The 23,545-nt window shown below is 42.7% G+C and overlaps 1 protein-coding gene across 4 annotated transcripts in view; it reads left to right on the top strand.

Moving 5' to 3' along the window:
* ITPR2 (inositol 1,4,5-trisphosphate receptor type 2) overlaps nt 1-23,545 on the top strand; it is a 464,180-nt gene that overhangs the window by 139,021 nt on the left and 301,614 nt on the right. For 2 of the 4 annotated variants that reach the window (XM_089671684.1, XM_089671686.1), the window contains exons 4-10: nt 2,198-2,284; nt 2,697-2,855; nt 6,013-6,111; nt 6,195-6,278; nt 10,370-10,516; nt 10,832-10,927; nt 11,081-11,113. In XM_089671684.1, the coding sequence (XP_089527810.1) occupies nt 2,198-2,284; nt 2,697-2,855; nt 6,013-6,111; nt 6,195-6,278; nt 10,370-10,516; nt 10,832-10,927; nt 11,081-11,113 (705 nt within the window). The remainder of the gene's footprint in view (nt 1-2,197; nt 2,285-2,696; nt 2,856-6,012; nt 6,112-6,194; nt 6,279-10,369; nt 10,517-10,831; nt 10,928-11,080; nt 11,114-23,545) is intronic. The other 2 variants (XM_089671685.1, XM_089671687.1) reach the window with 1 other exon arrangement.

Below are 23,545 nucleotides of genomic sequence, written 5' to 3'. Positions count from 1 at the left end.
ATGGAAGTGGGCACTTTTTTATGAGTGGCATTTTTATTTTGTGTTAATATATATATATATTTTTTGGTTTTGTTGGTTTTTTTCCCTAAGTGCAACAGCATTCCCTCTTTTCATTAGTATAAGGGAGTGGGCGACTGAAGCAATATCTTTGACCGTTTCCAGTAGGCCTCTAATTCAGAAATTGTACCGGTGGGTGCGGTTCTCAAGATCGTCTATTTTCGTATAAGCTTCATCAAGGCGATCTTGTAGGTCAGCAGTCCTGTTAGAATTCTGCGACACTCTGTGAACTGTATCATCAACTTTATTTTCAATGTTCTCCAGGTGGTTTCCATTCTCCCTAAAATCCTGTTTTAAGTCAGATGCTAATTTAGTGGTAGCTTTTTCCAATTCCCTCTGAAGTAAATCAGCAAAACGAGCAATAAGAATGGAGTCCACTGAGTAGTGTGAGGGCACAGATGGATAAGCAAGAGAGTCCATTGGGCCTTCAGGAGCTGAGTCCTGGCCGCTAAGCTGGCTAGTAAATATGTCAGCCATTTCCCTGTCTAGTTGGGAGGAGGCCTGGGAATCGGGGCCTGGTGACAGGGCTGCAGCCTGAGGGGGAAACCTGGCAGGGCTAGAGAGAGAGACCCAGAGGGAGTGGAGTGAACACTCGCGTGAGCCTGGGAGCCAGGGGAGTCATCACTGTGCATCCCAGGACTAGAGAAGAGCTGGACCTGCTGTGGTGGAGGCTGTGCTGTCTCTGTAGCTGAAGAGCTCTGGGAGCTTGTGCCAGCCGCCATCTTGCTGCCCCCTCCCTTCTTCATTGTGGCAGCGCGGGAGCCACCTGCAGATCTCCCAGCCAGTCGGGGGGCATCTGAGGTCTGACTGTGAGTTTCTAACCTCAATGCTTGTCCCAGTGACTCAGACATTACTGAAGTCAGAGCCAGCCAGAAAACTAGCATTGTTGTAAAAAGGTCAGAAATGCCAGTCCAGTTATTAAAGCAGAACTTCATCTACATCCCCCACCCCATACCACTTTTGGCAGCTTTTTATTTCTGGTAACAGGTACCTAGTTTTAAGAAGTACTCGTTCCCTCTTTCACTTCCACTGCCTAGGAAATCTGAACAGATGTTTGCCTCCCCTCCCTGCCTGCAAGCCCCTGGGACATTTCACAGGTCCCAGAACACTGTGGGTCCGTTCACATTGCACATGCCCAGTGGGAAGCTGGCTCTGCCCATGAATGGATCGAGATTTGGTGGGTCTTTGTCTAACTTTGATCCATGTATGGCCAGCTTTAGAGAAATAAACCCAATCTATTGGTCCTGCTGATCGATTTGGTTATCCACAGAAAAGCGATAAAGGGAAAATCTTGCAATGGGGCACTAGTTCTGGTGACTCTGATGAATGAAAGAGAGAGTCCCTAATTTTTTTCCTCACACTTCCTGTTTTGGCTATGAGACAGAAAATTAAGTTAAATCTTCTCAGTGAGACACAGATGGCAAAAACACCTGACAGGGCCTAAACCCCTACCTTACTTTTAGTTTTACTTTAACGTTTTGAAGCTTTTATTATGTTTTAAAGTGGTTTTAAAGGTTTTCTTTTTACCTGAATGCATTCTATGGATTAAGGTAAAAAACTTTCTGCATGTAGCTCCCCCCCAGCACTCCCTTATACTTACCTAAGCCTAATCTTGATCCAGCAATGTGCACGTGAGCAGCATCCCTCTTGGCTCTCTCCCTCCTCATTGGCTATGAGACAGCAGCAGGAGCCATTGGGTCCTGCTGCTGTCAGTCACAGCCAGTGAGGAGGGGGTGGGCCGAACCATGATCTTTGTGTCAATGGACACACAGAGTGGGGCTCAGGACTGAGCCTGCACATGTGCCCCCATAGCTAGAAGCAGACTATGGGGACACTCGGTGAGGGGGGGAGCCAGGTGCGCTGGCGGGAAACTGGAGAAGAGGAGGATCAGGGCTGCTCTGTGCAAAACCATTGCACAGAGCAGGTATGTATAACATGTTTGTTAATTTAATTTATAAAGTTGTGCATTTACAATCACTTTAAGAATAATTATTTGTCTTGGTGGCTTTCTCTCTCTTCCTTTTTTGTTCTCCTCTTTCCCTCCACCTTTTTCTCTCTCCATTTTTCCTCCCAATGACTAATTAAATGATAATACCATTATCCTGTGTAATTATTGATTACATGTACTCTGTATTTCTAGCATGCTGCAGAACTTGAACAGAAACAGAACGAGTCAGAGAACAAAAAGCTTCTAGGAGAGATTGTAAAGTACAGCAATGTCATACAGGTGGGTCCTACCGAAATATTACAATGTAGTCGATTCACACTTTACCCTTCTGGGGGTCCAGTCTTCTTTCTCTCAGTCTTGTCGGGTTTATTTCACAAACCGCTCAAAAAGCAAAATGCAGCTCCTGCAGTAGTCAATCTTAATTCAGAAGATAGACCAGTACAACATGGATTGTGAGTGGATGCTGTGGGTACTGCTTATTGCCTTGGTCCTGATGCAGTTTTAGTAAATAAACCCTAGGGCTGTCCTCTTACCTCCATCCTCCTCTTCTTTACCACACATCCTCTATATTAACACTAGTGGATATGCCATGGTCAGCACGCCCCCCTCCTGAAATATTCTGTGCTTCTGAAATTGGGGTGTTGCATCCAGTCCAATGTCTGACTCCATTTTGTGACTCCTGTGTTTACAGCTTCTGCACATTAAGAGTAACAAATACCTCACAGTTAACAAGCGACTGCCGGCGCTGTTGGAGAAGAATGCAATGCGAGTGTCCCTCGACGCGGCAGGGAACGAAGGCTCCTGGTTCTACATTCAGCCATTCTGGAAGTTGAGGAGTGAGGGAGACAATGTGGGTGTTTGAAGATCCAATTTACTGTTCACAAAAAAACAAACATTGCACATTTTACAGACTTGTCTGTTAATATCTATGAAAGTTCTCATCTATCCAGGCCTGTCTGAGAGGGCCCTTACTTCCTTTTACTGTGACACAAGGATAAGAAACGAGGAGAGGGGTTGTCATACAGACAGGAAGCCACAGATGGAAAATACAAACATTGTCAGAATTTCAAATTACACCTCAATATAATAAAAATGTTTTTTTTTTGTCTGTATCTCTGTTGGAGACATTTTCCAACTGGGGCACAATAAAATAAACAGAGGAGAGAGGGAAGCCCCTACTAAGTGTAGCATAAGGACTGTTTATTAAAAACACAAGATTTGCAAGTCACATTGTTAAAAAGGATAACAGGCTCCTCAATAAAGAAGTCTGCTGTTTTATGTGTGATGTGGCCGTCCCTCTGTGCACCTGCTGGCTCTGTGTATCTAGATAGAAGGTGGAAAGAATATTGTTTTTTTTTCAAAATAGTCTTTTTTTGTTTATATAATAAAAAATTAACCACTAGCCTACAGGGCACTTGTACCCCCTTTCTGCCCAGGCCAATTTCCAGCTTTCAGCTCTGTCACACTTTAAATGACAATTGCGCGGTCATGCAACACTGTACCCATATGAAATTTTTATCATGTTTTTGAGACAGATAGAGCTTTCTTTTGGTGGTATTTAATCACCTCTGGGATTTTTATTTTTTCGTAAACAAACCAAAAACCATTCAAAATGTTGGAAAAAAAAAACATTTTTTCTTAGTTTTTGTTATACAGTTTTGTAAATAAGTGATTTTTCTCCTTCACTGATGTGCGCTAATGAGGCTGCAGTGATGGGCACTGATAGGTGGCACTGATGGGCACTGATGAGGAGGCACTGGTAGGTTGCACTGATGGGCATTGACAGGCATCACTGATGGGCACTGAAAGGCAGCACTGATATATGACACTGATATATGGCACTTATAGGTGGCACTGATAGGCAGCACTGACTGGCACTGATAGGCAGCACTGACTGGCACTGATAGGCAGCACTGACTGGCACTGATAGGCGGCACTGACTGGCACTGATGCGCAATGATAAGCGACACTGACTGGCACTGATAGGTGCCACTGATTGGCAGCACTGATAGGTGGCACTGATTGGCATTGATAGGTGGCACTGACTGGCACTGATGGGTGACATTGAAAGGCAGCTCAGATGGGCACTGATATGTGGCATTGATGTGCACTGGTATGCACTGATATGTGGCATTGATGTGGCACTGATGGGCACTGGCACGTGGCACTGATGGGCACTGGCATGTGGCACTGATGAGCACTGACAAGTGGCACTTCTGGGGCCACACTGATCATCAGGGCACACTGATCATCAGTCCCCTCCGCGGAAAGCCGATTACCAGCTCTTCTCTCCTCTCAAGCTGTTAGCGTGACCGCTCGAGAGGAGAGAAATGCCGATAACCGGCATTTCCGTGTTTACATGTGATCAGCTGTGATTGGACACAGCTGATCACATGACCGGACTGACATCTTCGGCTCTTTCCGTGATCTGCTGTGTCCGAGGGACACAGCGCACCGACGATCACCACGCTGCGCGCTCCCTGAGCCGTGCATGCGCAGTGAGAATGATAGGACGTCATATGACGTCCTATCAGAACGAGAGAACCACCTTGCGCCCGTCATTGTACTATAGGGCGGGCGGAAGGTGGTTAAGAACCCAGTGTTGATTAAATGCCACCAAAAGAAAGCTCTATTTGTGTGAAAAAATTGTGTAAATTTCATGCGGGTACAGTGTTGCAAAACCACACAATTACCAGTTAAAGTAGAGCAGTGCTAAATAGCAAAAAATGGTCTGTCATGAAGGGGGTAAAACCCTCTGGTGGTCAGGTGACTAAAAGTCTGTATACAAATGTTTTGAAGTTATTAAAGCTGGGTATACATTGACTTGAAATTACCTGCTGGACAAGCTGAATGTTGATTGGTGTGGGGCTCCTCCACTCAACAGAAATCAATGATTTACCCTGGGTTCACACTAGCCCTCAGGCTGCATGCTAGATGCGGGTGCAGGAATCGCACCTGTTCACATACCCACAACCACCCACAGCTGATCCACGCTGCTCTTGCGAGACACGCAGGGTTGCGATTCATTCTGAATGGCACCCCCAGGCATCTCAGCCCACAGCACGATTGCAGGTTCAGGATCCACAGGGAAACCGCATGGTCAAAAAGATCATGTGGTTTCCCTGCAGATACGTTTTTGAAAAGGTGCATGCACCTTTTTTGTGCTGGACATATGGCATAGCAGCCCATTCAAATGAATAGGTTTCCGTGCCCGAGCAAATGCGTGCTGCACAGCCTGCACTAGTGTGAACTAGGCCTCAATCAACTTCTTTAGAAGGCATGTGTCAAAAATGATTGCTGATCATCGGGTGTCACTGGGATGTCCTGGCTGGTGGGATTCCTCCATCTACCTTGTTTGGGTGGCTGGAGTAATATTTTCTTGAATGAAAGAAAACTAACAGTGTATGGCCAGCCTGACTTCCTATGTTCTTTGAAGCAAAACTAAATCCCCAGAAATACTCACCTCCACCTTTCAGCAATGCAGTTACATCCGTGAGCAGCCGCTGTTGTCTTCTTCCAGGCCCTTTCCAGGTGTCAGGTTTTTGGCTTCTTGATTGGCTGGTGGGGAAATGACACCATAACGCGCATGGGGGCCATTTATCCTGGCACAGCTGGAGTGTCCTGGGAATTCACACTGAACTGTGCATGCGCACCTAGGTGTACATTCAATAGAAGACTGCGAGCAGGCAGGTAGGTGTTTGTTATTGCAGAAGAGACAGAGGGGATGATTTAGTGAAACCGGAGAGTGCAAAATCTGCTGCTGCTCTGCAGAGAAACCAATCTGTTTCCAATTTTTTTTTTGTCAAAGCTTAACTGAGCAAGCTGAAGTTAGAAGATGATTGGCTACCATGCACAGCTGCACCAGATTTTGCACACCCCAGTTTTAGTAAATCAACCCCATAGCATGTCTCTTCAGCAATAAAGAGTTGCCTGCTTGTAGTTTTTTACTACATAAGTTTAGTTCCATTTTAGGTTCTCCTCTGATTCTCTCCTTGTGTGCTGTGTAGGTGGTCGTAGGCGATAAGGTAGTTCTGATGCCGGTGAACGCTGGCCAGCCTCTTCACGCCAGTAATATAGAACTTCTGGATAACCCTGGCTGTAAGGAGGTAATGTAGTCCAATTCTGTATGGAATCATGACAGTTAGGTGTGCTTTGTATACGTATTAAAATCATTGCGTGTTTATTTCAGGTGAACGCTGTTAATTGTAACACAAGCTGGAAAGTTACATTGTTTATGAAGTACAGCGACTATCGGGAAGATGTTCTGAAAGGGGTGAGTTTCTAATAGCTAAAAATAAAATCAGGAGTGTTCTTCTGGAGTGGCAATCCCTGGAACTTGTGACGTGAAAATAGGACATCACAACATCGTCAAGTAACCCCTTCCTCTTTAGACCCGTTCTCACACTGGCTTTTTTCCTGCAGTATAAAAAAGCAGACAGTTTATGAAAATGGTTTCTAATAGAAATCTTGGACCATTGCTAGTTTGGTGACAGCGTGATATCCGACAGTTGCTGTGTCAGTTACAATGACCAGCAACTTATCAGCATGCATCATGATGGTGTGATCAGTCACAGCCAAACATTTTGATCACATGGCTTTGTTTACAAACAAGCCAGTCCCAGCTTGCTCAGCTGTCATTGTGCCTGGCACAGAGAGTGGTACTTTGACAGAAGCAGTTAAAGACCTTTCAACAAAAAAAATATTTAGCTGAACTCTAGGACATAAATATCGAACACAGCTTTGTTACCAATGCAAAATGCATTTTTTAAATGCAAGCAGTGTAAGCACCTTAATTTCAGCTGGTGTCAGCCTCTTGCAGTACAGCAGGGCTGCAGTGTGAAGAAAATCCATACAAGGAGCAAAGCAGTTCCTGTGCTGACAAGAAGCATGTTGATAGGAGGACAGAGCATAGTGACAGAGATAAGCATGTTGATAGGAGGACAGAGCAGAGTGACAGAGAGAAGCATGTTGATAGGAGGGCAGAGAAGTGACAGAAAGATGAGCTAATCACTGTGCTATTTCTCCTCTCACTGTGCACTCATAGTCTTAGGTGCGTTCAGGACAATCTGGGTTTAAGGAAAGTGGGTTAAACAATGTTGGCCATCTGAATGGAGAAACACTGTGGGGGAAACCTATGGACTGAAACTGAATATTTGCAGCGAAAGCTGGGCTTATATTTTAGTTTTTAGTGCATGATTCATTGTTATTTTTAAAATGTTTGTGATAGGAGTTGTACATTTTTACAAACTATTAAGGGTCGTTTGAAGCTCTTTACATTTTTAGTCATTTGTCACCGTGCAGCTCCTTTACCTCTGTGGATGCTGAGCTGTCAGTGCCCACACAGCCCGTGTAGTCCCCACTCTACTCCCTTTTCTCTGTGCAGCTTTTTTGGGATGGATCAGAATGATTTTGATTGTTCAGCGCCTGCACAGAGCATAGCTTTTAAATCATCCCAGAAGCACTGCACAGAGAAGAGGGAGAAGACCGGGGATTTCAAATCCCAAGACCACTAGACAGGCATAGGCACTGACAGCTCAGCACCAACAAAAGTAAATATAGCTGGGATCGGGAAGGTGGAAGGAGGAGGGGTATGGTATTAGTTCACATACACATTGGGGGGATTTACTTAAACTGGAGAACACAAAATCTGGTGAGCTGTGCATAATGACCAATCAGCTTCTAGGTTTTATTGCCAAAGCTTAATTGAACAATCTGAAGGTAGAAGCTGATTGGTTACTGTGCACATGTTTTAGTCACCCTCCCCACCTCATCAGGGTTTATGAAAAGTTTAACTAAAGTGCGTTGCTGCATATTACCAAAGAAATATAGTGTGACCAGGCCTTAGGCCTTGTTCATACGGGTGTACTTTAGCGCACATCTGTGCGATATGTGTTACATCTGTGTGCAGGCGGTCTCATTCCTGTCTGTTGGGATGCAGTGGTTGCACGGACACAGCCAATGGTTCCAGTTTGACAGCCTAGCAGGTGTGGGTGCAAGACCCCGAATGCAAACAGCAAGTAAACACGGCCCTTTGTGCGAATGTACAGTACTTATAAGTACTCCCCTCAAATAATTATGTAACAATCATTTAGGAGGTGAAATTAGCCATAGAGTTATTGTTAAGTTAGCCAGCACATTCTGCCACTGCTAAATTTGGCCTGGGCACCATTCAACTCTGGTAATAAAAGGGTTAAGGTGGACTGCATGGACTTTGGCCAGTGGCTGTGTTTTCTGGACAGAATTACCAGTTGAAAAAAGTCGTTTTTTATTTCCTAAAAGGTCAATTTACTTTAAGCTGGGCATTTGGTAGTATCTCTGTACTCTGCACAATCAGAGGATGCACCATTAAATTGTACATGAAAACGGATATGCCGTCCACAAATCACTGAACCAGTCTCTAGGAATGAGAAGATCCGTATCTTCAGATGGTCTCCTTATCACAAGGATCTGGTTGACATTTCCCTGTCAGTGTTATGATTATGAAATCTACCTGCAGCTTGTGACACGACAAGAATGTGCAGGGCGTCTCCGTGAGTAATGAAGTTGCCACAGCAACCTTGTCACCAGAGTGTAAACTGCAGAGTCTCGGAGAGGGAGCCCATGCTAAATAAACAGGGCTCAGCCAGAACATCTAGAGAGAAGCCCTACAACAGGATAAATCAACGTTTAATGAGACCCTTTGGACCAGTTTGATTTTTTTATGAGTGGAGATGCATGCTTTGTATTAAGCTAACCATACATGGATCGAAATTTGGAGCATTCAGCTGGGACTGGCAGACTTTGATCCATGCATGGGCATCCCTGTTTCACAGACATTGATTGCTAGATTGACTTCTGTCAAACGGGAATGTTGGAAAACTTTTGAGGATCAGCAGCTGCAGGGAATGTCCCCCTGTCAGTATACAATGTCATGGCAGGGGTATACCTTGATACACCTTGCTTGTGTGGATGGAGGGAACTGTTTGTTAATTCTCTATGACCAGCTTTACCAGTTAGTCATTGGCTAATGCTGAGGTCTAAAGCTGGCCATACATGGTTCAATCTGATTGTCTTTTAGATTTATCAACAACTATGTAATAAGAGAGCCTGCCTAATTGGATATACAGTTGTGCTCAAAAGTTTGAAAAACCCTTGGAAAACTGGTAGAGTATGTACCATTTTTAAAGAAAACATGAGTGAGCGGGCAAAACACATTTCTTTTATTTATAATAATTTATAATTTATTCATATTCAACTGTAGGTCATAACAGAATGGCACAATCATAAAACAAAACATGGCAACAAGTAAACAAATGAAATTACCCCTATTCAAAAGTCTGCATACCTGTAGTTCCTAATACTGTGTACTGCCCCTTTAGCATCAGTGACAGTCTGCAGTCTTTTGTAACAGTTGTCTATGAGGCCCAGAATTCTTGCAGGTGGTAGAATTTCCCATTCGTATTGGCAAAATGTCTCCAGGTCATGCAAAGTCTTTGGTTGTCTTGCATGAACCGCACATCTGATATCTCCCAAGAGTGGCTTGATGATATTAAGATCAGGAGACTTTGATGGCCACTCCAGAACCTTCATCTTTTTTTGCTGTAACCACTGGAGGGTCAACTTGGCCTTGTGCTTAGGGTTATTGTCGTGCTTGAAAGTCCAGAAACAGCCCATGTTCAGCTTTCAAACAGAAGAATGCAAATTGTCTGCCAGTATTTTCTGATAACATGCAGCATTTATCTTGCCATCAATTTTCACAAGTTTCCCTGTGCCTTTAGAGCTCACACACCCCCAAAACATCAGTGAGTCACCTCCATGCTTCACAGTTGAGATGGTATTCTTGTCGGCTATAGGCTGTGACCCTAAAGTTCTATTTTGGTCTCGTCACTCCAGATTACAGTGTGCCAGAAGCTGTGAGGCATGTCAAGGTGTTGATGGGCATATTGCAACCTGTTTTTTTTTTTTTACAGCAGTGGCGCAGTAAAGGCTTCTTTGTGGCTTGACTGTAAGGCCTGCATTCTGACCACCACTGTAAGGGGGACATTCTTCTCACTGACCACCAATCTAAGGGATATTTTTTCTACTTGGCCCTGATAAATTGGCAAAATTGAAAAGTTAATGTGTTTCTTGGCCGTTAAAAATCGAACTGTTGGTACTGTGCATATGTGATTTAGAGTGTGCTTGTAACTTCATGTGCACTCAACTGAAATCTCAGTGTTATCAGCCTTCCCAGTTTTTCTCCATGAACTACAGTACACCTCCCCCTAGGTTATGTATATGAGAAAGAGGAAAGGTGTTTTAGTCCAAATTAAAATTGCAGCCTAGACATAAAGAGGGTTAAAGAATCCTTTGTAATGTAACTAATGCAATCTGTTATTTCCACAGGGTGACGTGGTCAGACTCTTTCATGCAGAACAAGAGAAATTTCTGACCTGTGATGAATATGAGAAAAAGCAACATATCTTTCTCCGTACCACCTTACGCCAGTCTGCCACATCAGCGACCAGCTCCAAGGCCTTATGGGAAATTGAGGTAATTCTCTTTTTTTAAAATTTATTGGCATGCTTAGAGCACTGACATGGATACGGAGTTCAGTCCATGTGGTAACATAGCAGGGGAGATAAAGAGATTTGAGCAAAGTAAAAGTTTGCAGGCAGAGTGACCCTCAACAAACAAAAGTTTTTGTATTTTCTTGCATTGCAGCTGGAAACTGCAGAAAATTAGTTTTACAAATAACTATAGCTAATCTACAATGGGTTACCTGTTGCTTTCCTTGTTTTACACTGATCCAGTGACATCATTAAAAATAAAAATAATAATCATTGCTTCTCTGTTCTGATCTTGCAGGTCGTGCATCACGATCCGTGCCGAGGAGGAGCCGGGCAGTGGAACAGCCTTTTCAGATTTAAACACTTGGCTACTGGAAATTACCTGGCTGCAGAGGTGAGACATTTATTAAAGCTCAGCTCTATCCAGAACTCTCTTCTTTTTAGTTAGTGGAGAAGGCATAAATTCTCCATCTGGTCTTAATTGCTGTCTGTGATCCTACCAAGGATATTTCCCCTTACTACCAGTGATACCCTGTCTTCCCAACAGGGTGACAGACAGAAAGTTAAAGAAGAATTCCAGGTATGGATATTTTATACATAGCAACATTACCCAGCCCATATCAGTATAGATAGATATCCAGCATGATATTTTTCCCTATTAAGATCTGATGTGTTTTCAAACTGTTCCTTTAATTTTTTTGAGCAGTGGGTATATATACAGTTAGGTCCATATACTTTTATATGTAGACACAGGCCCAATTTTAGTTTATTTTCAGGTATTTACCAAAACATATTCAAGCTATAGTTATATAAGATATGGGCTGAAAGTGCACATTCTCAGGTTTAATTTGAGGGCATGTACATCCAAATTGGAGGAAGGGTTTAGAAATTACAGCTCTTAAGAGTAGCCATCCTCCCTTTTTTTAAGGGACCAAAAGTAATTGGACAATTGAATCAAAAGCTGTTTCATGGCCAGGTGTGGGCTACTCCTTTGTTATGTCTTCATCAATTAAGCAGGTAAAAGGTCTGAAGTTGATTCTAAGTGTAGTATATGCATTTAGAATCTATTGCTGCAAACCTACATCATATGTTCAAAGGAGCTGTCCATGCAAGTGAAACAAGCCATTGTAAGGCTTCAAAAATGAAACAAATCCATCAGAGAGATAGCAGCAACATTAAGGGTGGCCAAATCAACAGTTTGGTACATTCTGAGGAAAGAAGAATGCACTGGTGAGCTCAACAATATAAAAAGGCATGGACGTCCACAGAAGACAACAGTGGTGGATGATCGCAGGAACCTGTCTATGGTAAAGAAAAACCCATTCACAACATCCAGAAAAGTGAAGGACACTCTCCAGGAGGTGGGCGTATCAAAGTCTAAAATCAAGAGAAGACTTCCCGAGAGTAAATGCAGAGGGTTCAACACAAAGTGCAAACCATTCATAATCCTAAAGAATAGAAAAGCCAGATTAGACTTTGCCAAAAAACATCTAAGAAGCCAGACCAGTTCTGGAAAAGCATTCTTTGGATGGATGAAACTAAGTTTAATTTGTAGTACAATGACGGGAAGAAAAAAGTGTGGAGAAGGCTTGGAACAGCTCATGATCCAAAGCACACAACGTCTTCTGTAAAACATGGTGGAGGCAATGTGATGGCATGGGCATGCATGGCTTCCAGTGGCACTGGGTCATTGGTGTTTATTGATGATGTGACAGAAGACAGACGCAGCCGGATGAATTCTGCAGTGTTTAGTGATATACTGTGAGCCTAGATTCAGCCAAATGCAGCAAAGTTGATTGGATGGCGCTTCACAGTACAGATGGACAAGGATCCAAAACACACTGCAAAAACAACCCAAGAGCTTTTGAAGGAAAAGAAGTGGAATATTCTGCAGTGGCCGAGTCAATCACCTGATCTCAACCCAATTGAGCATGCATTTCACTTGCTGAAGGCAAAACTAAAGGCAGAAAGACCCACAAACCAAGAACAACTGAAGACAGCTGCAGTTAGAGCCTGGCAAAGCATCAGAAAGGAGGAAACCCAGTCTTCGGTAATGTCCATGGGTTCCAGACCTCAGGCAGTCATTGCCAGTAAAGGATTCTCAACAAAATATTACAAATGAACATTTTATTTATGATTATATTCAACTGTCCAATTACTTTTGGTCCCTTAAAAAAGGGGGGGGTGGCTACTCTTAAGAGCTGTAATTCCTAAACCCTTCCTCCAATTTGAATGCACATACCCTCAAATTAAATCTGAGAGTGCGCACGTTCAGCCTATATCCATTATATAACTGTAGCTTGAATATGTTTTGGTAAATACCTGAAAAAAAAACTAAAATTGTGCCTGTGTCTTAATATATATGGATCTCTCTCTCTCTCTCTCTCTCTCTCTCTCTCTCTCTCTCTCTCTCTCTCTCTCTCTCTCTCTCTCTCGACTCATACAAACTATATTCCCATTGCATACCATACTGGAATAAATCCAAGCTGAAGTTTAATCTGCTTGCACTGTATTTTACATATTGTTGGCACCTTATTTCCTCTTTTCCCCACCATCAACTTTTGAACAAAATTCTTAAATAAAACCTTTCTGTTTTCATTTAATAATTTTAGACCCAGTAACAATCATGGCTGGTGTGAAGGGCCAGCAGGGTTTTGGTACTGGATATCCTCCAGCCAGGAAATAAGGTGGGCTCTAACTGACTTGGTGCTAATTCTAATGCACATTATGAGAAACTCACAGTGTGCAGTGAAATCACAATAAACAATTTCAGTACAGTAGAGGAGCCTGTAAAACTGCAAAACACAACCTCACCTCTCCATCTCAACCAATCAGAGAATGCTTGGCAGTCATTCATAAAATGCAAAGCATTTTATAAATGGCGCCCATGCTGAGCAGTTAACCTCCAGTGTTCAGAATGCAGCTGGCCAGTCGCTCAGCATTGGACCCAAAAGCAAGTGAAGATCACTGGAGTAGCAGTGTGTAGTTCAATGATTCCCAGCTCCCATGAGTGTTGGCCAGGTTGGACTGCCTGTGCAACCTCTGTAGGGTCCAGGTATTGCCTTATGCTACTAGTAGTGACACTGACCCTAGCCAAATGCAAAACTAGTGAAAAACAGTCACAAAAGATGAGTAGGGAAAAAAATATCAGTGGCCACCACCTGTAAAATCATTCCTGTTTTGGGGGTCATCTCATTGTTGCCCATCTAGTGCACCTGATGTTAATTTAATTAACACCAAAGCAGCTGAAACTGATTAACAACCCCCTCTGCTACTTAACTGACCAGATCAATATCCCAGGAGTTTAATTGACTTGATGCTATATTCTGATTTTAAAGTTTAAATTTTTTGATCAGTGTATATGTCTACTTATCTGCTTCTAGGTGAAAAAATAGCAAATTAAAAATGAAATTTATTTGTAGCAGGGTGACTTTTAGCATGGAAAGTGGTGCTATGGACGTAAATTACATTTTATTACCAAAGCATTCCTGATCTCCGAGTTCCTAAAGGATCTGTTTTATTGCCATCTCTTCAGAAACGTGGAAAGTTTTTCAATGTCACCCAAATTACAAAGTATTGTCTCAGCATGCTGGCCAGAGCCTGACGTAGCTGGAGCCGGGCCAAGCCAAGCTGAGTGCTAAATGTTACGCCTTGTGTTGCTTTTTCATTTGCATGCAAAGTTTGCCTTAAAACTGGCTGCTTCGCTGTGCTGTGTCTTTATATCCAGAACTGAAACTAGAGCCAATTCCTCATGGAGTCAGCAATAAATGTATCCACTTCTATGGTTTTCACATTGGCTTCTTGAAACGTGTCTGTCTTTCCCTTTTTGTTGGTGTTTTTTATTTGTATATTTTCTTATGCTATTCTGTCCTAAGGCTCTGTACATTTTTCTCATTTTTACTGGTTGCTGTGGATATAGAGTAGTGGGTGCAAGAGAGCAAACTGCAGTTGGCAAACATTTCAGATTACAGCAGCTTTGGGAGACAGGCAGAGTATGGTGCGTCAATGTGGATTTTAGTTATGTCAAACCCCACTCACATTTTTATTGTATTTGGAATGGATAAGTGGAGGTTTCCTTTCAATGGCCACTAAACATATGGTGCAAGTAGATTTAAAGCTGAACTCTGGGATAAGCAACTCCTGTCTAAATACAAGAATGCTATCTATTCATTCTTGAATCTTGGTGTGCTTTGTGAATTTCTTCCAGATCTGTGCAGTAATCCAGCGTAAAACATTGCCTCTGTGTAGGAGCTTCCTGTAATAAAGTCCGGTCACTGCTGATCTTTCTTCTTGTGCAGGTTGACTGGTCTTGTCTCCACTTCTCCACTCCTCCTTTTATTATTTGCAGGCAACCTACAGGTGAAACTCAAAAAATTAGAATATTGTGCAAAAGTTCATTTATTTTAGTAATGCAACTTAAAAGGTGAAACTAATATGTGAGATAGACTCATTACATGCAAAGCAAGATCGTTCAAGCCGTGATTTGTCATAATTGTGATGATTATGGCTTACAGCTCATGAAAACTCCAAATCCACAATCTCAGAAATTTAGAATATTACATGCAATCAATCAAACAAGGATTGTACATAGAACAATATCGGACCTCTGAAAAGTAGAAGCATGCATATGTACTCAGTACTTGGTTTGCAGCAATTACTGCCTCAATGCGGCGTGGCATGGAAGCTATCAGACTGTGGCACTGCTGAGGTGTTATGGAAGACCAGGATGCTTCAATAGCGGCCTTCAGCTCTTCTGCATTGTTCGGTCTCATGTCTCTCATCTTTCTCTTGGCAATGCCCCATAGATTCTCTATGGGGTTCAGGTCAGGCGAGTTTGCTGGCCAATCAAGCACAGTAATCCCACGGTCATTGAACCAGGTTTTGGTGCTTTTGGCAGTGTGGGCAGGTGCCAAGTCCTGCTGGAAAATGAAGTCAGCATCTCCATAAAGCTCGTCTGCGGAAGGAAGCATGAAGTGCTCCAAAATCTCCTGGTAGACGGCTGCGTTGACCCTGGACTTAATGAAGCACAGTGGACCAAAACCAGCAGATGACATGGCTCCCCAAATCAACACAGACTGTGGAAACTTCACACTGGACTTCAAGCATCTTGCAGCGTGTGCCTCTCCATTCTTCCTCCATACTCTGGGTCCTTGGTTTCCAAATGAAATTCAAAAGTTGCTCTCATCAGAAAAGAGGACTTTGGACCACTGAGCAACAGACCAGGTCTGTTTTTCTTTAGCCCAGGTACGATGATTCTGACGTTGTTTGTTGTTCAGGAGTGGCTTGACAAGAGGAATACGACATTTGAAGCCCATATCCAGGATCTGTCTGTGTGTGGTTGCTCTTGATGCACTGACTCCAGCCTCAGTCCACTCCTTTTGAAAGTCCCCAACACTTTTGAATGTTCTTTTCCTGACAATCCTCTCCAGGCTGCGGTCATCCCTGCTGCTTGTGCACCTTTTTCTTCCACACTTTTCCCTTCCACATAACTTTCTATTAATGTGCTTTGATACAGCACTTTGGGAACATCCAACTTCTTTTGCAATTACCTTTTGAAGCTTTCCCTCCTTATGGAGGGTGTCAATGATGGTTTTCTGCACAACTGTCAGGTCAGCAGTCTTTCCCATGATTGTGATTCCTACTGAACCAGACTGAGAGACCATTTAAAAGCTCAGGAACCCTTTGCAGGTGTTATGGCTTAATTAGCTGATTAGAGTGGGACACTTTGAGCCTAGAATATTGCACCTTTTCACAATATTCAAATTTTCTGAGATTGTGGATTTTGGGTTTTCATGAGCTGTAAGCCATAATCATCACAATTATGACAAATCACGGCTTGAACTATCTTGCTTTGCATGTAATGAGTCTATCTCATATATTAGTTTCACCTTTTAAGTTGCATTACTGAAATAAATGAACTTTTGCACGATATTCTAATTTTTTGAGTTTCACCTGTTTAGTGGGAGAAGCCTGTTGGGGCCCTCCCACAGCTCTGCTCCCTGCACAGTCTATGGACAGCACAGTGATGATGTCACAGCTACTTTTATAAGGGAATAACTAGGTTTGCAAAGGTGCTTAGTGCACACAAAGTGGATTTATATTCTTTGTGGTTATTTAGGAATGTATTTAAACAAAGCTTTTGTGGCTGGATTTCAGCTTTAAATCATTATGATATACAGTAAGTGTATGCAACAAAGTTTGGCTTATAGCTATGCCAAAGAGCACCAATTTACAGAATGATATGTAACAGATTCAGAGATGTAGTTGGATGAAAAAAAATACAATTTTTGTATTCATATGTGGGTTTTTATTTCTTTACATATACAGTACATATGATCTAATCAGACTTGCTGCATGCACATGGTCTGTGAGGGAACCTTCTGTCTGAAAGGGAGAGCAGAATTAGCAAAAAGATGACCTTTATTGTCCATTTAGCAGCTGGGGTTGTGTTCTTGATCATTCTGTGCTGCTACTGTAGTGCAAGTTGAGGATGTGGCTGTGCTGCATGTCAGGAGTGTATGGATCCAAAGGTTGAAAAGAATTACAAATGCTTTGCTAGTTAAAATGGTTCACATTCAGGTATTTGCTATGTTAAAGTTTGTGAATGCCCAGGGAGCCTCTTTTTCCTGTTCATCCATTTTCAGTGCAGCTGAGGATGCAGAGAAAGGATTGGGAATCTATGTCCTCAATCTCTTTCTGTCTTAAAAAGTGAGACATCAGGGGGTTTATTTACTAAAGCTGGAGAGTCCAAAATCAGACTTCCTTCTGCATAGAAACCAATCAGCTTCTAACCTCAGCTTGTTCAATGAAGCTTTGGCAATGAAACCTGGAAGCTGATTGGTTTCTATGCAGAAGGGAGTCTGATTTTGGACTCTCCAGCTTTAGTAAATAAACCCCCAGTGGTCTATGTAAACCCTGATATTTTCACCAAAGCTTCCCCCTGGGCTGTTAAAAAATGTAAAAAATAGTTAAAAAAACAACATGTTTAAGAGCTTATTCACACAGGTACACTGACTGCATGAATGAGTGGTTTGTTAATGTGGCTGGAGCTGCCTGTTACACTATGGGAATGCAGCAGCTGTATGAACACAGCCGCAGGTTCTGATTTAACAGGAGTGTGGGTTCCGGTGTATGGTAGGCTGGACAGAAGGCATATGAATGCCATTTTTCTATCTCAGTCTTCATTCAGACGTATTATGTATTTGAGATAGGAGGTTAAGGGAAATCTCCCCAATGGGACACAGACAACAAAACAGTCAATGAGGGTTTAACCCTTACCTGCTCTGTAAGGGAAACAAAAAAAGGGGGGGGAGGGGGTAGCTGTAGCTATACTTTAATCCTGAGACTTCCATTATTCTGCCTGTATCCTTCTATCAATAATTTCTTTATGATTCCACTTTCTGTAAAAGTATTTACAGGATCAACACCCCCCCTCACAATTGTTGAATGATAATGTTGCGTAAACAGGCCGTACACGAGAGTCTACCCCTTGAAAGCTCTATTAATATCTAGATTAAGGCTTTTTTTCCATGCCAGTAATATTGACCCTGCGGGAACTGCAAGGTCACGGAACAAAGAGGCAGTTTCTGCATTTTGTGAGTTCTACCTGTTGGCTTTATCTGCACTGCCACAATCTATAGGAATCATAAACATGCTTATCAATCCTGAGATGTTAGTTTTATGGCATGTGTGAAAATCACAATTCAACAAAATATCAAATGTTGAAAAAAAAGAGTCTGGGTTTATTTTGAAAATATTTTTGCAAGAGATGTGGGAAAGCAGCAGGAAAATTGTTGACTCTGACCCTTAAAGTTGAAGATTAATCTGCTTATTATTTTGCCCTTCCTGGTTCCTCTTTCCACTCATCAACAAGTTTTCATAGCCTACTTTATTTTAGACCCAGTGATATCATCATTGGGTCACTGTACTTCTGTTTGCAATGCAGGTGGATCATGGCTGGTAGGAGGGGACACCAGGGTGCTGTACCTAGCTTCTTGAAAACATCAATCAGCAGGAAGCATTACAAGCTTTAGTAGTTGGGGAGCTCTAGTGCTGGTTCAGCAGGGGTATATGAGACCTCTGCAGAGAGACCACTGCTTCCACACAGATATCATTGGCCTGTCTCTGCAGCATGCTGGCATGGGATAGGCTTTTCTACTCAGACTCTGGCTCATTTAGAAAGAAAGCAAGCTGTAAGACATTGAACAGCTTTTGTTGTGTATTTAACTAATTCAGGCTGAAAGATTAATAGACATTGATTGAAGTAATGTTTAAAAGAAAATAGCTAATGCTCTCAGTACCTGTCCTGCTATTATCTGACACTTCTGGGTTTGTCAAATGTTTCCTCCCCTTTCCTGGGTGCTGTGGTTCCACCTACTGGCAGTTACATATCTACAGGACATATTAACTTCTAAGTGGAACCCCAGAACATGGGGTGAAGGGTGTCACAACATCCAGCATAACCAGAAGTGTCAGATAATATCAGTGGCCATAGCTGTGCAAGATAGCAAAGTGCGGAGAGGCTGCCTGACAGTCTGATTGGGTGTACCTGGAAAATGTCAGTGGGGGTTATTTACTAAAACTGGAGAGTGCAGAATCTGGTGCAATGCTTCATAAAAACCAACCAGCTCCCAGGTTTTATTACCAAAGCCTAATTGAACAACTGCAGTTAGAAGCTGATTGACTACCATGAACAGATGTGCCAGATTCTCACTGTATCAGTTTTAGTAAATCTCCCCCAATGTGTGTTTAAAGGTGTAAATACACTTTTCCAGAGCGATTCTATATCAGTTTTTTATTACTAGCAGCAAGGACATTTTCATATGTACAAAGTGGCCCTGTAGTTTCCTTAGTCCTCTTACTCCCTCTAGTGTGCAAAGACCAGAATGCAAGGACAGCAAAAATATTTGCTTGTATTGAAATTTAGTCCTCATTCAGATGTCAAAATAGTGCTGTCCTCTGTGCAGAGCTGCTGGTAGATGTACGTGCATCCACCTGAGAGCTGCTTGTAGACAGCCCATAGAAGTGGATGCACACACAGTACAGGCACGGGCACAATTGCGTGTCAATCATTTGCAGTCTTACATGGTTGTGCAGGCTCCTCTCCTGTACGGAAATTGGTTATTTTGAATTCACTGCAGATTGTGAACTTTTCAATATGTGCAGTGGAAGCCACCACAAGTCAGACAGAGCCAATTATTTTCTAGGCTGAAAGATGCCCAGCATCATCGAGAGCTTTCCTCCGCAGCCTGACTGACCCTGACCATCCTTTCATTCATTAGATTTCAGTTCTTTTAATCATAAAGGCTCAGCATCACATGGGGGGCATTGCATAAGGTGGTCTGCATGCAAATTCAGTCTGCCTAAGAATGCCCTCTCCTCCAGACTGACATCCACCCAGGAATTTTAATATTTGGGTCCAAAATAAGGTACGTACTGAAAGCAGAAAGGATTTATTGTACGATCTCATTAGCATGTTTAGGAGGGGGTGGGGGAAGGAGGAACCAGTAAAATATATTCGGAATAAAGTTAAAGAGGAACTACTCTGTGTCTGAGCACCACAAACCAAAAAAACTATTTAATTCATTTTTAATATTCAAAACAAATCCACTCATCTATTCATGTCTCTATGCTTTTTCTTTTGCTGAGAAACCACTTTGAGAAACAACCCCTAGCATTTCTGACTATGGCCATCTTGAGTAAGGGCAGATGATTCATGTAGCATTTGCTTCTGGGAATCCATCTGCCTTCAGCTCAGGCATGCAGCCAGGAGGGTGTGCTTAACCCCTCCTCCCCTTCTGGACACTCCTGGGATGTATGACAATTTGCCAAGACCTGGAAACTTGGTAACTGAATTGTAAAAAAAAAAAGATTGAAAACAAGTAAATATAATATACTTTCCCATCTATTTGTTAATGCTAGCAGCATAAGGATTAAAAATAGTCCATGTTGACTGAGAGAGTGAATTTTCACTGGTAAAAAACTGGTAAACATGATAAAATGAGAAAATATATAGAATAAAATTATCAATCACAAAAATAAGGGAGCATTCAGTTGAGCCTAGCTTGGTTCACACTGTTGTAGGCCGTTCATTTGTGTGGGCTGCTGCGGCCATGTTTCCTGCAGGAAAAAAAGTGCATACTCCTTTTTAAAAATGCAGCTGCAACGGCTGGGTCTTTTTGACCATGTGGTTTCCCTGCGGTTCCTGCACCTGAAAACGCACTGCAGGCTGAGATGTGTGGGGGTGCCATTCAGAATGAATGGCAGCTCTGCGCGTCTGGTAAGAGCGGTGCGATTTGACTGTGGGTGGTTGCGGGTGTGGGAACAGGTGCGATTCCTGCCTTGCAACCAGCCCGCAGACTGTGAACTAGTGTGAACCTAGCTGTGGAGATGGTCCTTAATATTGCCCTTTAAATTCCACTTTAAGTACTTATTGCTGGTTTACACCATGTTCGTTGAGCTGTTTTTTCTTGCACACCACTGCACTTTCATAGTGTGAGCAGGGCACATAGAAAACATTTGTTTATGTGTCTTGTTCCTGCTAAACATGTGCAGTGATGTGCAAGAAAACAGAAAAACAGCCATAGTGTGAACAAGAGTGGTGGGTTACCTTTAAATGGAGACTTATTAGCCATGTGGGGCTTGCTTTGTGGGTGTCATCCTGGTATTTTGCTTAGCATTACGGAAATAGAATGGGGCAGGGGGGCACATAGATTATTATTATTACTATACAGGATTTATATAGCGCCAACAGCACTTTACAATATAACGGGAGACAATACAACAACAATTCAGTTCAATACAAGAGGGATAGGAGGGTCCTGCTCCTTGGAGCTTACAATCTAAGAGATCAATCAAAGATTTGCTCATTCCTCTGTATTAGTCATGATTTATAATTGATTTATTCATGATTTGAGCGCAACAAAAAAGTAGAAATATAGGTAAAAAAAGACATATATAATGTAGTTTTTTCACTAGCATTATAACAGCTCTCTTTTCTTTTGTGTATTCCCTGTAACATAGTTTTATTTCCTGTATTATATAGATTAAAGTGACACTAAATGATATCTTTATTCTACAAAAATAATTCACTAGTTAATGGCCCTGTAAGCTATTTTTCATGAAATTATTTCTTTCTGTGGTTTTCTGCCTCAGTGTAATGTCTTCTATGGTCTCCCAAACCTTTCTTTTCACCCTCACTTCTGTTTATATAAATCGACCCATGCATGTTGGTTGCAGTCATGTGCATTGCTCTAAGCACACTATAAGGCTTTGTTCACAAATTGCAATAGGCTGCCCTATGCACAAGAAACGCAGAAAAGAAGTCCCAGACTCTTTCTTGCCCCCCACTGTCACCATCTCTGCCGCTGTTGCTTCCAAGTTCCCATACTCTTTGGCCATTAGGCAGCAACTGATGATGTAATTTCTGCACATGCGCACAGGAGCTACATCCTTCCAGGCACCTGGCCCATTCCTGTCATCTTACAGATGCCAGGAATGAATTGAGAGTGTACAGTGCTTGGGTGCTTAACATGGACAGTATGCACAGAAATAAAACGTTTCTGGGGGAAAGAGCAAGAATTTTTTTTGACAGAAGAGACTTTGCATGTCTCTTCTGCCAAATAGTCCAACCGCCTACTATTTTTTTTTATTTTCAGAGTCTAATTGTGCCTTAAATTCCATTTTAAATTGCATGTTCCTCTAACAACTACTTGTTCACTGGGTGACAATGCTGCTATGCATAACAATCAGCATTGTCACCCTATTAAAAGAAATAGAAAAATAACAAATCTGCTTGCAGGATCAACAGGTAATAAAACTATGTTACAGGGGGACTCATACTAAAGTACCCAAAAGTTTTGGGACACCTGCCTTTACACGCACATGAACTTTAATGGCATCCCAGTCTTAGTCCTTAGGGTTCTATATTGAGTTGGCCCGCCCTTTGCAGCTATAACAGCTTCAACTCTTCTGGGAAGGCTGTCCACAAGGTTTAGGAGTGTGTCTATGGGAATGTTTGACCATTCTTCCAGGAGCGCATTTGTGGGGTCCGGCACTGATGTCAGATGAGAAGGCCTGGCTCGCAGTCTCCACTCTAATTCGTTCCAAAAGTGTTGTATCGTGTTGAGGTCAGGACTCTGCAGGCCAGTCAAGTTCTTTCACCCCAAACTGGCTCATCCATGTCTTTATGGACCTTGCTTTATGCACTGGTGTGCAGTCATGTTGGAACAGGAAGGGGCCATCCCCAAACTGTTCCCACAAAGTTAGGAGCATGAAATTATCCAAAATGTCTTGGTACGCTGACTCCTTAAGAGTTCCCTTCACTGGAACTAAGGGGCCAAGCCCAACCCCTGAAAGCAACCCCACACCATAATCCACCCTCCACCAAACTTTACACTTGGCACGGTGCAGTCAGGCAAGTACCATTCTCCTGGCAATCGCCAAACCCAGACACGTCCATCGGATTGCCAGAGAAGCGTGAATAGTCACCGCAGGAAACATGTCTGCACTGCTCTAGAGTCCAGTGGCGGCGTGCTTTACACCACTGCATCCGACGATTTGCATTGCAGTTGGTGATGTAAGGCTTGGATGCAGCTGCTCGGCCATAGAAGACCCATTACATGAAGCTCTCTATGCACTGTTGTTGTACTAATCTGAAGGCCACATGACTCTGCAGACAGTTGGCGACTTCTGTGCACTGTGTGCTTCAGCATGCGCTGACCCCGCTCTGTCATTTTACGTGGCCTACCACTTGGTGGCTGAGTTGCTGTTGTTCTCAGTTGCTTCCTTTTTGTTATAACACCACTAACAGTTGACCGTGGAATATTTAGTAGCAAGGAAATGTCACAGGTGGACTTATTGCGCAGGTGGCTACCTATCACGGTACCACGCTTGAATTCACTGAGCTCCTGAGAGTGACCCATTCTTTCACAAATGTTTGTAGAAGCATCCTGCATGCCTAGGTGCTTGATTTATACACCTGTGGTCATGGAGCTGATGGGAACACCTGAAT

The sequence above is a fragment of the Staurois parvus genome, unplaced genomic scaffold, assembly GCF_062004578.1.
Source record: "Staurois parvus isolate SC_StPar_1 unplaced genomic scaffold, SC_StPar_1.0 ptg000114l, whole genome shotgun sequence".
Lineage (NCBI taxonomy): Eukaryota > Metazoa > Chordata > Amphibia > Anura > Ranidae > Staurois > Staurois parvus.
This window is presented reverse-complemented; position numbering and strand designations above follow the sequence as displayed.